Source organism: Schistocerca gregaria, chromosome 7, assembly GCF_023897955.1.
Source record: "Schistocerca gregaria isolate iqSchGreg1 chromosome 7, iqSchGreg1.2, whole genome shotgun sequence".
NCBI classification, from domain to species: Eukaryota; Metazoa; Arthropoda; class Insecta; order Orthoptera; family Acrididae; genus Schistocerca; species Schistocerca gregaria.
Window position 1 is genome coordinate 439,948,928 of NC_064926.1, and position 14,446 is coordinate 439,963,373.

Genomic DNA, 14,446 nt, shown 5'->3' on the forward strand with positions numbered 1-14,446 from the left:
GTACTGTTGCTGCTTGGTGGGTTTGATGTGGACCTTCCCTAGCCTCTGGCTCCTACCCTTGTAACTGCCCCCGGTGTAAAACCTGTCCTGTGCACCCTCTCACCACCACCTACTCCAGTCCTGTAACCCGAAAGGTGTACACGATCACAGGCAGAGCCACGTGTGAAAGCACCCACGTGATTTACCAACTGACCTGCCTACACTGTGACGCTTTCTATGTGTGAATGACCAGCAACAAACTGTCCATTTGCATGAATGGACACAGGCAGACAGTGTTTGTTGGTAATGAGGATCACCCTGTGGCTAAACATGCCTTGGTGCACGGCCAGCACATCTTGGCACAGTGTTACACCGTCCGGGTTATCTGGATACTTCCCACCAACACCAACCTATCCAAACTCCGGAGCTGGGAACTTGCCCTTCAATATATCCTCTCTTCTCATTATCCACCAGGCCTCAATCTCCGCTAATTTCAAGTTGCCGCCACTCATACCTCACCTGTCATTCAACATCATCTTTGCCTCTGCACTTCCGCCTCGAATGACATCTCTGCCCAAACTCTTTGCCTTTAAATATGTCTGCTTGTGTCTGTATATGTATGGATGGATATATGTGTGTGTGTGTGTGTGTGTGTGTGTGTGTGTGTGTGTGTGTGTGTGTGCGCGCGCGCGCCCGCGCGCGCGAGTATATGCCTATCCTTTTTTCACCCTAAGGAAAGTCTTTCCGCTCCCGGGACTGGAATGACTCCTTACCCTCTCCCTTAAAACCCACATCCTTTCGTCTTTCCCTCTCCTTCCCTCTTTCCTGAAGAAGCAACCGTTGGTTGCGAAAGCTAGAAGTTTTGTGTGTGTGTTTGTGTGTTATTTTATTGTGCCTGTCTACCGGCGCTTTCCCGCTTGGTAAGTCTTGGAATCTTTGTTTTTAATATATTTTTCCCATGTGGAAGTTTCTTTCTATTTTATTAACTAACTTAAGGACATCACAGACATCACACACATCCATGCCTCAGGCAGGATTCGAACCTGCGACCGTAGCAGTCGCGTGGTTCCAGACTGAAGCGCCTAGAACCGCTCAGCCACAGCGGCCAGCAAGTCACCATCAGATGGTTTGAATACATTAAACAATAAATCATCAACTTTGACAAGTTACTACAGAACATGTTTAAATCGTCTGATGACAACTTGACAATAAGTGTAAAATTGGCTATGATGCTACTTACATGACCAAAGGCTGAAATATATAATAACAGTAATAATAATTAATAATGACAAAAAGAACGCAAAGAAAAATTGATTAATTAATAATGACAAAAAGAACGCAAAGAAAAATTGATTTAATTATTTGCTTAACGTCTTCCATTTCTGGGGACAATTCACCAATAATAATAATAATAATAATAATAATAATAATAAAGAGAAAAAAAGAAAAACACAAATTTGTGATTAGAAATTTTCTTCATTTTTCTTTTTTCCAGGTCTACTGTTTACCCATGACCAATTAGTTCTAGCATTTTACTGTTAACTTTGTTGCCCCATTCAATTCATCTTTTAACAGAACACTGGATTAAGATTATATGTACATTTCATAAGAGGGAAAAATTTATTTCTACTCTTTTACAGAGATTTCCTCATATTTTAATTGCATATACTTTACTTAAGCTCCTCTTCTTGCTTTATGAAATCACTTTTCTCCTTAAAACTATTCAACTGGTTCTGCTATTTCGGAATACAGGTCCTCACAAATTTTCTTATATTTACATTCAAATCATTCATTTCTCCATTCTAATTACCATTATTAATCATCTACCTTTGCAACAAGGAGAAAATGTTTATATAATCTTACAAAATACAACAAGCAATTTAATCTTATCCTTCATTCTTCTCATGAAAAAGTGGAATTTATACTTTATACAGGGTTACTGAAACAGATGGACCCAATTTAAATGATGTGTATTTTATGAAGTATAAATTGTACATGAACAATCTACATATCAATGAAAGGAGGAAATTCCTCAATTCTTTTTAATACAGGTCAATTTGTTTCCCCTTTGCCAATCAGCAAACATCTAAGTGGTAGCCAAACTCATCCCACATGTGCAAAAGCATATCTTGTGTTATGGAGCTCACCACAGCAATGACATGGTTCCGCATGTCGACCTGAGTTGTCGTAGAGATGGGGTGTAAACAGCCCTGTAACAGAACCCTGCAAGAAAAACTCTCAGGACATGAGATCAAGAGATGTTGGTGGCAAAAGGTGTAGACAGTGGTCATGATCTGCCATGGGCCTACCCGTTGGCATAGAAGGGGTTGAAAAATTGTCTGACGTCACCGTGCCAGTGGGACATAGCTCCATCCTTTTGGAAAATGAAGTTGAGGAAAAAACCATTGTTCCAACATATCCAGGTATACTATTCTACTTATAGCATTTTCCACAAAAAGAATAAGCCATAAATTTTTGTCTGTGATAAGGCACAGATCACTTTTGGCTTTGCCGAGTTTCTCTTTATGCTGCAATGTTGTTCAGGGATTTTGCAGACCCCACATGCAAACATTGTATTATTCACCTTTCCACTTCATTACTAAAAATTAAATACCATATAGATGCATAATTCTCCATCGTTTCCAGCATATCATCACAAAATGCAATAAGCTGTCCTTTGTCATTCTCAAGGAGAGCCCACACAAGCTGTAAGCAATAGGACTTGTACAGCAAAAACCTTCTCAAAAGTCGCTATACAGTTGGCTGAGGTATTACTGGTTCCATATTAACTGTACTGTTTAATTTATGTTGACTATGAACAAAACTAGCTTATACTCATCTGACGTCTTCCTCTGATACACATGGTTGGCCTGGACTTTTTCCTTTGCAGAAACATCTAGTTTGTTGAAATTGCTTAATTCAATGGCTTATGCTTTTCCCAGTTGGTGGTTCAATGCCAAATGGAGACGGAAGGTCAGCTGCACTGTAACTGCCAACTCACTTCTTGCGGACTCAAGAATGCAAATGATCTTATGCATCATAGCCATCTTGCTCACAAGTGCCTATTAGTTTAAGTACCCTAGCAGTTGCTTACACAACTGCCACCTCCTTAGTAGCTGTTTATTCAACTAGTGGTTAACAAAACCAAACTCTGGACCTTCCTCTTTCCTTCAGTATGTAAACTGTTCATTTCTCATTTATATTGTCATGAAATGCACATGAAGTAAATTTGGTACATTTTTTTGAATAACTCTGTATATTTTCTTCTGAATTTGTTTCGTGCTGCTATTGGAGATACCTTACACTGAAGTATACACACCTTTGCTGGGGAGTTTGTCTTCAAAATTAAACAGCAATTAAATCAATATTTTAACGAAATCATTTCATACTTACAATCAAATGTTAGTACTGCAACTTTGGTTGGCATTTTAGTATCAGGTAAAACCTTTATTGGTTGAAATTCTATTTTTACTGCTTTAGAAGGCATTGTTGTAGCTATACTCTGAAAGTAGAAAAAATTGTTTACCACACTAGCATTGTTCTAAAATTAAAATAAGCATGATGAAAAATAATAATGGCTCAGAACACTGAATGAATAAACTATGCCAGTAAGTACACTGACCTACATTACTACAATTACATAAAAACATCTTTACTTACTTGCAATCGTATCAGCTTCTTTCCAGAATTGAAAAGATATAAAGGTATTCTCTTTGGTTTGTCTTTGCTTCCCCCAATGCCAAAATCAATAACATCATCAGGGGAATAAAGTCCTGCTTGTGGCATGACTTCTACATCTAGAGGCACCACTAACACATCCTCAGTTTGATTCACTTTTATCCTTAAGAAGTTAATGACATTTATTATAATAAAGTATGAGAAAGTGTAAATTTAAGACTGCTAGGTTATTCAAATGTTACTACTTGACTATAGTGGGAGGACTGTTCTACATACCAAGACAAAAACTTCCGATACAAAATTTTGGAAGCTATGATAAATTACCAATTCTCTACAATTCCTTTGAATGAAATAAGTAAATGAAAAGACAATAAAAAATGTGGACAGATATATCCAAAATTAAGTCTTGATGAAATGAAACAAACCTAACATATGCTGTATGATTTTTCTCTGCTCTTGCTACAAATCGAATTCTTATGACAGCTTTTGTGTGGTATGGCGGAATCTCCCATAAATGTTTTGGCCCCTCAAGTTCTCCAGATGGGAGTTCCAAATGGAAATCTCCACCACTGCTATACACCTCTGTTATCTAGGAAAAAGCAAAAATAGGTTAATAAGATGTAGCCTGTTTAAATTACAAATAATTTATGGTACATACATGAACACTACGCAGGCCAATATTTGGCTGGAGAAAAGGGAATGTTAAGAATGTACAAGTGGGGTGTAAAATAAAGCAGAGAGGTATACATCCTAAAAAATAATGGTACAAGAAATACAACTTTAGTTAATGGTACACAGCTGTAATGCAGACATTTTAATTATGGCTGAGAATTCATGAACCTAGAAGATTGTTACACAAATACCCACAATCTCGTTGCCAGAGCAGAGCCATCTAACTGCCACGATACATATAAGCACTCCAGTAGTTGCAACAGCTATTCTCATCAGCCAGGTTTAAAGCTAGTTCTTTACTAGGCAGGGTGGGGAAAAGAAAACCTTCCAGCATCACTCTCCCCATTTACCTTGTGCAACCATTATCAATAGTCTCTTTCTGTTTCTAACATAGCTCAGCAGACACCATTCACGACACAAACACTAGGTCTATTGAACTGACTGGCACATATTCAATTTAATTGAAGCGACGCAAAATCTATTCACCAATTGGCATCAGGAGAACATACATATAAAAAAAGGGTTTACAAATGCAAGCTTTTGGAGCCAATGCTCCTTTTTCTGGCAGAAGACTTGAAGAGGAAGGGAGAAGGGTGAAGGAAAAGGACTGGAGAGGTTTACGAAAAGGATAGAGTTCACTCCTTTTCCTTCCCCTTCAACCCTTCTGCTGGAAGAAGCAGTAAATAGCTCTGAAAGCTGGCATACACTAAACCTTTTTTTATATTTGTGTTCTCCTGCTGCTGTTTGGAAAGTAGATTTTTTTATCCATTCACTCACATTATATTGCCAAAAATAGACTTTCTTCATTGTTATATTAGCACATATTCATACTTTCATGTCTCCCCTGGTGACAATGTTGTAATGCTTAGAGGCGTGTATAGCTTCAAAAAGCCAATAGAGCTCCCACTGATATTGTGAACTAATTCAGTCATGTGACTAAATATAATCACATTACGGTTCAAAGGAGGGGACACTCTTTATCACTTAATGTGAAAGGGCACATGACCACATAAAATTTCTTAACAAATATGCTACTGATATCATTAAATTTTTCATGAAGCTTGACGCCTTTCAATCAGATAAAGCATAGAACACAACCAAATCTTCATTCCATTCTCAAAGACAGCATTATATGCTTTGCGTCACATCTACCATAAATTATGCTGATTAACTAAACCATTAAGCTTCACCTCTGTTGGCATGTCATTCAGCAGGGAACAAGCATGGAATAATACATGTAGGTTCATGCGGCCTGCATCATGCCAGTAGCAAGAGCTGACAGAACACCTATGTAGTCCAGACCTATACATAAGTGCCAGAAAGCCAATTTTTTGTATAAATATTGAGATGAATACCACTAAAAACCAGTCACAAAATGCACCTAAGGACAGCTTATTACTTGCCAGCCGAAACATCATAGCAATATGTCGACATCATTGAGATTAAATTCCAAAACTTCACAGAACATCCAATATGATGGAAAAATTTCATAGTGACAAAGATTATATTGTGCAACTAATCATCTCAATACTGTCAAAGACTTAACACCAAAAATGATAACAAGTTTTTCACAGATATTAAGTTTATTTAAAACAAGAAATGAAGCTAAATACCTTAGGATTACAGGAGACCACTCACCATAAAGCAGGAGCATTGAGTTGTCAATAGGCACAGATGAGACGAAACATGTTAGCTTTAGGAGTTATCCTTTGACAAGCTACAGTAAAATAACACACATATATATACACACACACACACACACACACACACACACACACCCACACACACACACACAAACTATGCTCTCCTACATGGTGCCAGCTAGACCAACAGTGTCGATGCTATTTTTTGGCTGGTGGGTTGGTTATGGTGTGGGTAGTATCGGGTGTGGAGAATAGAGGGGGATTTGGAAAGGAGGTGGGAGGCAGGGAGGGACTAGGAGTGCGTGGCTAGTGGCTCATGATGATGATTACGATGATGATGATGATTAGTTTGGTGGGCGCTCAACTGTGCGGTCAACTGTGCGGTCATCAGTGCCCGTACAAATTCCCAATTTTTACACAGTCCAATTTTTAACTCAATCCAATCTAGCAACTGTCATGGATGATGATGATGATGATGATGAAATGATGAGGACAACACCCAGCCCTGGGCAGAGAAAATCCCCAACCTGGCTGGGAATCAAAGCTGGGACCCCATGATCCAGAGGCAGCAACACTAGCTACTAGACGACAAGCTGCAGATGGCTGAGGGAAGTGGACAGTTTGCCAGTTACGAATGCAGAGGGGTGGCAGGTATGATTGTAGCAGCTAATGGCAAGCGGCACTTACTGAAGGCGACATGAGGATGTTAAATGGGAGGTGGTGACAGGATGAAGGAAGGAGAAACGGTTGGTTGGAGAAAGGGGGGGGGGGGGGGGGGGGGGAGGCAATGGGTTACCTGAGACTGAGGCTAGCATAATAATGGGAGCAGATGATGTGTTGTATGGATAGCACTCGTCAGCCAGTTTGGAGAAGCTGGTGGTGGAGGGAAGAGTCCACATGGCTCAGATTGTCAAGCAGCCATTGAAATTGAGCATGTTGTGATCAGCTGCATGTTGTGCCATCAGGTGGTCAACTTTGTTCTTGACAACAGTTAGGTGGTGGCCATTCATCCTGCGGACAGCTGGTTGGTAGTCATACCAATGTAAAGTGTTGCACAGTTTGTGCAGCAGAGTTGATATATGACATGGCTGCTTTAATAGGTGGCCCGGCCTCTGATAGGGTAGGATAAGCCTATGACAGGACTGGAGTAAGAGATGCTAGGTGGGTGGATTGAGCAGATCTTGCACCTTTGCCTGCCACAAGAATATGATCCCTGTGTTAAGAGGTTAGGAGTGGGAGTAGCATAGGGATGGACTAAAATGTTGTGTAGGTTGGTGGACAATGGAACACCACTTTAGGAGGGGTGAGCAGAATCTTGGGTATGATGTCCCTCATTTCAGAGCACCATGAGAGATAATCAAAGCCCTGGAGAAGGATGTAGTTCAGCTGTTCAAGTCCAGTGTAATACTGGATGATGAGAGGGATGCTCCTTTGCAGCTGATTCTTGGGGGTAGTGGGAGGATTAGCTGTGTGTGTGTGTGTGTGTGTGTGTGTGTGTGTGTGTGAGGATATGGCACAGGGAAACTGTTTGTGGACTAGGTCTGTGTGTACTGCCTGTCTGTAGAGGGCTTTGTGAGGCCTTCAGCATACTGGGCAATGTGGTTCTCATTGCTGCAGATATGGCATCCACAGGTGTCTGGGCTGTATGGAAGGGATTTTGGTCTGAAAGGGATGGCAGCTGGCAAAATGCAGGTACTCTTGATGGTTAGTGAGTCTGATGCCATGTGGGTGTCTGTGGCTGTGCTCCAGATCTGTCTGTACACCTTCCTTTCAAAGGAGAAGTAACTATGCGTTAAGATGAAGCTGGTTGGGTGAATGAAGAATGAGGTAGTGGGTTTGGAGTCTGAAGGACATTAGGAAAGGTAGTGTTCAACTGCTGTAAGTCCATGGGCACGAGGGATGTTGGTGTATAGAGAAGTGGCATCAACAGTGAGCAGTAGAGAACCAGGAGGTAAAGGGGTAGTGATGGTGGAGAGTCAATGAAGGAAGTGACTGGTATCTTTGATGTGGGAGGCTAGATTTCAAGCAACTGGTTCCAGGTGTTGGTGAATGATGGCTGAAATCCTTTCAGTGGGGCCACAATAAGCAGGATGTCCAGGATTGTTGGGCTTGTGGATTTTGGAGAGCATGAAGAAAGTGGGTGTGCAGACTGTTGTTGGGGTGAGGTTTAAGTTGGACTCAGATGAGAGGTTCTCGGAAAGGCCTATGGATTTCAGTAGGGACTAGAGGTTAAGTTGGACTTCCAGCATGGAATCACTCTGGCTGGGATTGTAGGTAGAGGAGTCAAACAGTTGGTGGAGGCCTTCCATTATATATTCACTGTGACTCATAACAATGGTGGTTAAGCCTTAGGGTGCAGGAAGAATGACCAGGCCTGATCTTTTTGCAGGTTGTATATGGCTACCTTTTCTTCTATTGAAATGTTTGTGTTCTTAGGAAAGGGCCTGGGGAAGCATGATGAGTCAGAGTTGGAGGTAAGGAATTCCTGTAAGTTGACTACGCAGTGGCTTGGTGGAAGGTGGGGGGGGGGGGGGGGGGGTCACAGTTGGATGGTGGTATGAACTGGGAGAAGCAAGGAGAAGGGTTTTCACTGTAGAGATCAGAAGAAGGAGAGTGGATCTTTGACAAGCCCAACATGGTTAAATTTCGAAGTAGGACTGAAGGTTGCGTTTTTGGATGGGAATGAAACTTATGGGCAGCAGAGGTTTATGAAGGAGAGGTTAACAACAGTATTTTGGGTTTGCTTGCGTTCTGGGTTTTGTGAAATGTTGGGAGGGAATTCCTTGAGAGAAGAGGTCAGCTAACTGTGAGAAGGATGAGTGTTGTTGCAAGAAGAAAGCTGTCGACCCAATGGCACAACATGTAGCTGAACAGAACAGACCCAATTTCAATGCCTGCTTGACAATCTAAGCCGCCTGGACACTTCCCTCCACCATCTGCTTCTCTGAACTTTGCAGATTGGTGTTATCCTTACAACAGCTTCTCCCCCCCCCCCCCCCCCCCCCCTCGTAATCATTCTGATCTCAATCTCAGGCAACCCACTGTCTACAAACTCTACACAATAAACATTTCCCCACACTAGATCGCGTGTTCCATTCTCAATTCATGTTCCCATGTTGCCTTCGGCATGTCACTACAATCGTGTCAGCCTGTATACCTATCATCCCACCCTACCTCATTTCTATCCAGCAACCCAGCCACGTCCCTCTGAGCTGCTAGCTCCCCGTCCCCAGTACCTCTCCCTGCCTCTAACCTCCTTTCCCCTTTACCCACCCAACCTGACACTACCTCCACTACAACCAGTCCACCACTCGAAAAATAGCAAAGCCACTGTTGGTCAAACCGGCACAGTGTAGGGGCACACCCCACCTCACCTGAAACTAACCCCCCCCCCCCTCTCCACCTCCTCCTCCTCCTCCTCCTCCTCACAACCAGTCCATCAGTCAAAAAGAGGCACTGTTGCTCTAGCTGGAACCCCGTAGGGGCAGACATCCTCCCTGCCCCACTTGACACTACCTCAACCATAACCAGTCCACCAGTCGAAAAATAGCAATGACACTGTTGGTCTAGCTGGCACCCTGTAATGGCACAGCCGTGTGTATGCATGTGTGTAGGTGTATGTGTGTTTGTGTATTTTCTTTTACACTAGCTCATCAAAGCATAACTCCGAAAGCTAGTAAATTTCCTTTCTTTTGTTTGCACCTATTGACAACTCAATGCTTCTGCTTTTTGTTGACTGGTCTCCTTTAATCATAAAGTGTTTACATTCTACAAGACTTTACCTACAACAAGAATGAAAAATATCTATCAATTATATATATGTGTGACTACAACACAATATAATGTAATTAGTAAATTACTGAATCTGGGTATTATATATAAGCACCGAGCAAAAGTTATCTCTCTGGACTATTTACTAAATATGCATTCTTGTGCTTTGTCAGAAAATGACTGAACAAGGTCGGAGACAAAAGATTCAATTAATGGTGGTTGCTTACACAGTAGGGCCTATCTGAATCTACACAAGACTACATTTGTTTCTTTCACTGCATGTTGTTTGACTGGAGGCTGCATGTTATATAGACTGTTTTGGCCTTCTGGTGAAGTGCAAGAACACATCAATAGTAAGCTGCTCATCCACTGCCATTAAGCTAATTAATTTTGATGAAACTCTTTGAAGCTTATGACACAGTTCAAAGTCAACAGTCACACCCTAATATGCTCTAACAAATAGTTATTTATTCCTACAATAAGTCTTACTTATTAGGGTTGAAATGTTAAAAGTGGCAACTATTTATTTACAGCTCATACAAAATAGATATGTGTTTCAAAGTTTTACTGCCCTTCAAAGTAGTCACCATCATTGTCTATAACCTGTTGCCAGCGATGTGGAAGTTGTAGGATACTCCTAGCAGTGCCAGTTGTGTTGACAGTTGGAGCAGCGCGGTCTAATGGCTGATGAATTTGTAGCAGTTCTGAAGCGAATGCTATTAAGTGTTTCCTTCAGTTTAGAAATCGAGTTGAACTCACGAGGGCTTAAGTCAGGGGAGTGCAGTAGGTGATATAGCACATAGCAGCCCCATCAGTCAAACAAATCAGTAACAGCTTTCACTGTATGTGCTTGAGCATTGTTCTGCAAAATGATGGTCAGGTCCTGCAGAAAGTGTCATCACTTCTGTCTCTAAGCTGGTTGTAAGTTGTGTTCCAAAAATGAACAGCATACAGACAGAAGTGATGACACTTTCTGCAGGACTGGGCCATCATTTTGCAGGACAGTGCTTAAGCACGTACAGTGCAAGCTGTTACTGATTTGTTTGACTGATGAGGCTGCTAAGTGCTATACCACATACTCCACTTCCCTAATTGAGGCCCTCGTGAGTTCAACTTGATTTCTCAACTGAAGGAAACACTCACGGCATTTGCTTCAGAACTGCAAAAAATTCATCAGGGAATAGACCACGTCGCTCAAACTGTCAACACAACTGGCACTGCTAAGAATATAACACAACTTCCACATCACTGGCAACAGGTTATACACAACGCTGGTGACGACTCTGAAGGTCAATAAAACTTTGAAACACGTAACTATTTTGTATGAGCTGTAAATAAATAGTTGCCACTGTTAAAGTTCCAGCCCCCATATTTTCAGTACAGGTAGTACATCCAGCTGATACTTCAGTAAATAAAGACATTGTGACAAGATTCATCACCACACCTTTAGGCTCTGAAACTACATGGTGTCCACTAATTATCTTTACAGCTTAAGACTTTAATATTGCATATTAACTAATGGTTTTCAACATATGATAAGATGACTCAAAGTTTGATTTTTTTACCTTCCAGGTGGCACAATTTTACGCAAAATTGAACTTGAAAACCTGATAAAATGTGGATGCTACAGGAGAAAGCTCAGTGTGTTGTTTGGTTCATAAGGACGATGTTCAATAGCCAAGTGCAATGAAATTCTCAAACATAGCATGGAAGGTAAAACTGTTGAACATGATATGGAATGCATCCACTGTCCCAAACAACTATTTGGGCTTGGTCTACATCATTTATGGAAACAGGTAGTGTTCTCCATAAAAAGAGAGCATGTTGCCATTCCATAAACCAATGTGACAAGGCACAGCAGGCGTTTGCAAGGAGTCCATCAAAATTGGTGAATACAGTGGCCAGAGAGTTGTAAATTAGATGTTCAACAGTGCATAATGTCTTATGTTAGATGTTACAACTATTTCTTACAAGGTGCAGCTGCTTCAGGCATTAAAATCTACAGACAAACCTCAGCACATACAGTTTACAGTAAATATTCTAGGCAAGACTAATGCAAACAATGGCTTTTTGGAAAATATTTGTTTCTCTGATGAGATAACATTTCATGTTCCCAGCAAACTGAACCATCATAAGGTTTGTATATCGAGTTCACAGCATCCTCGTGTTACATGTGAAATGGAAAGAAAGAGTTCCAATGCCAATGTCTGGTGCTGACTGATGCAAAATTGAATCATTGGTTCATTCTTTCTCATCGAGACTTCCATCACCTGTGGTGTTTACCTTGACGTGTTACAAGAGTTTACTGAGCCACAACTGGAACATCTGCAATCTGATGACATATTCCAAGAGAATGTGGCACCACCCCATTGGTCCCTAAATGCCTGTCAATTTTTAGATGAAAGGTTTCCAGATAGGTGGACTGGACAAGATGGTCTAATTTGATGGCCGCCACCACATCCTGACCTCAACACCATTAGATTTCTTCCTGAGGGGTTTTGAAAAGGAGCTGGTGTACCAAAGTGAAATTAGAGACCTACAGGAATTATAGGCATTCATTCGTAGTGAATGAACATATCACTGTGGAGATCTTGAACTGTACATAGGGAGCAATGGAATTCGACTAGACATTATCAATGCCACTATGGGTGCACACATTGATGCGTGTGAATGATGCTGAAAACTATTTGTTAATAACTAGTATAGTTTTAAAGTTATTAAAGTCTTAACTTGTAGTAAAGATATTTATGGACAACTATATTTTGTTTTAAAATTCTATGATTCCAAGTCTTGTATATGGTATTTTCAGCAATGTATTACCATAGCCAATAGTTTAGCTAGATATATACAATGCCTGAGAAGGAAGAGCCTACATCACTTACACTTAACTTTCAGCTTGGGAAGATCATACAATCTAGGTGGCCTAGTACCTAGTAGCATAAAGTTATTGAGCACATTGTCATTGGGCCCAAATAGTTCCAAATTACAAACTTGCCTTTTTCTTAAAAGTAAACGAACACAATTATACAGTTACACTGTTACAGTGCTGCACCCCAGTTGGGTTGGGAAAGTGTCTTAAGGAGATTTGCCATGTGGAGCGTGGAAATAGTACAGAAATTCTATGTTGGGTGGGAGGGAGAGTTGAGTGCTAAGAGACAAGGGACAGAAATGAAGAGGATGGTAATACAGCACAGCTGCATGAAATACATAGAAATAAGAGGCAACACAAATTCAAGGGTATGGAATAAGGTGATAAAATGAAAGAGGTGTGGGGAAAAAGGGGTACAGTAAAGCAGGGGGCGGGGGGGTTTGCACAGAATAGTGTTAATACTGCTGAGGAAATGGTGTGCAAGATGGGTCTACATACCAAAGGTAATGGGCAGAGAGAGAGAAGCCAAGTTGACTGCGGATGGAAGGATGTGTTGTATTGCCTGTCTAAGCAATTTGGAGCAGCTCGTGTTAGAAGGAAGGATACTGATTGCACAGGTTCTAGATCCCACGTAGAAATCAAGAATGTAGAGTTCAATACCATGATCTGTCACATAATGGAGAAACCGCCCTTGGGAACAATTGGCAGCAGTCATTCATATGTACGGGCACTCATTAAAAAGCCATGCAGTGGTTGCGACAGAGTTGAAACATGACAGCCGTTTTCACATGAGTCCTGCCACTAATGAGACCAGATATCCCGATGTGAAGACTGGAACAGGAGGTGCTACATGGATTCATGGATCAGGTCTTGCACTGGAATCTTTCACACAGATGTGACAATTTTTTATCAGGAGTTGGAAGTAGAAATGACATGGAAACACACAAGGATATTTTGTAGGGTGGGAGGATGATGTAAGTACTACTTTGTGAGAGGTGGGATGGATTTTAGGAAGGATATTCCTCATTTTAGGACATCATGAACGATAGATGAACTCTTGCTGGAGAAAGTGATTCAACTGTTGTAATGTGGAATGATATCAGATAATGAGGAGTGTGCTCATACAGACATGTTTTGGGGGCTGAATGAAATATTACAGCATACTGTATAAATAATCTGACTGTGTATAAGGGTTGGTTGATTTTTTTTTAATTTTTTTATTTATATATTTAATTAATTAATTAATTAATTTTTTTGTGGCAAACTAAATATACTTTTTGGTGTGGATGGCACTACGAAGTGGTAGTGTTACTGGTGGTTGCCAGGTATAATAGAGACAGTAGTTTCATGAGGAGTCATCAGTTACTTCGAGGGTAACACATAATAAGATAGTCCTCTGACCCAAAGCAGTTCAAGTAAAACCCATAGGAGGGTTTTGAGACTGGTTGGTTGGTTGATTTGGGGGATGGGAGCAAACAGCGAGGTCATCGATCACATTGGATTAGAGAAGGACAGGGAAGGAAGTTGGCCATGCCCTTTCAGAGAAACCATCCCGGCATTTGCTGAAATGATTTAGGGAAATCCCGGAAAACCTAAATCTGGATGCAGATTTGAACCATCGTCGTTCTGAATGTAAATCCACTGTGCTAACCACTGTTCCAACTCGCTCTGTGGTTCTGAGGTTGTCAAGGAACTGTGGGTTAAGTGTACCACACAAATTTTGTTTTCCAGCAAGGATATAGTTTCCTATATGCACAATGAATGCTATGTTTTAAGTATGCAGGACACTGAATTTGGCAGTGCTCAATGGAAGTAAGGTCATGTGTATGGGATA

General features: G+C 41.1%; 1 protein-coding gene across 4 annotated transcripts in view; it reads right to left on the minus strand.

Annotated features, from left to right (window-relative positions):
* The window catches only part of LOC126281645 (transmembrane protein 131), a 353,143-nt gene that overhangs the window by 219,762 nt on the left and 118,935 nt on the right, over positions 1 to 14,446 (minus strand). For all 4 annotated transcript variants that reach the window (XM_049980780.1, XM_049980779.1, XM_049980778.1 and 1 more), the window contains exons 8-10: positions 4,083 to 4,246; positions 3,640 to 3,820; positions 3,373 to 3,481 (exon numbers count right to left, since the gene is read on the minus strand). In XM_049980780.1, coding sequence (XP_049836737.1) covers positions 3,373 to 3,481; positions 3,640 to 3,820; positions 4,083 to 4,246 — 454 coding nt within the window. The remainder of the gene's footprint in view (positions 1 to 3,372; positions 3,482 to 3,639; positions 3,821 to 4,082; positions 4,247 to 14,446) is intronic.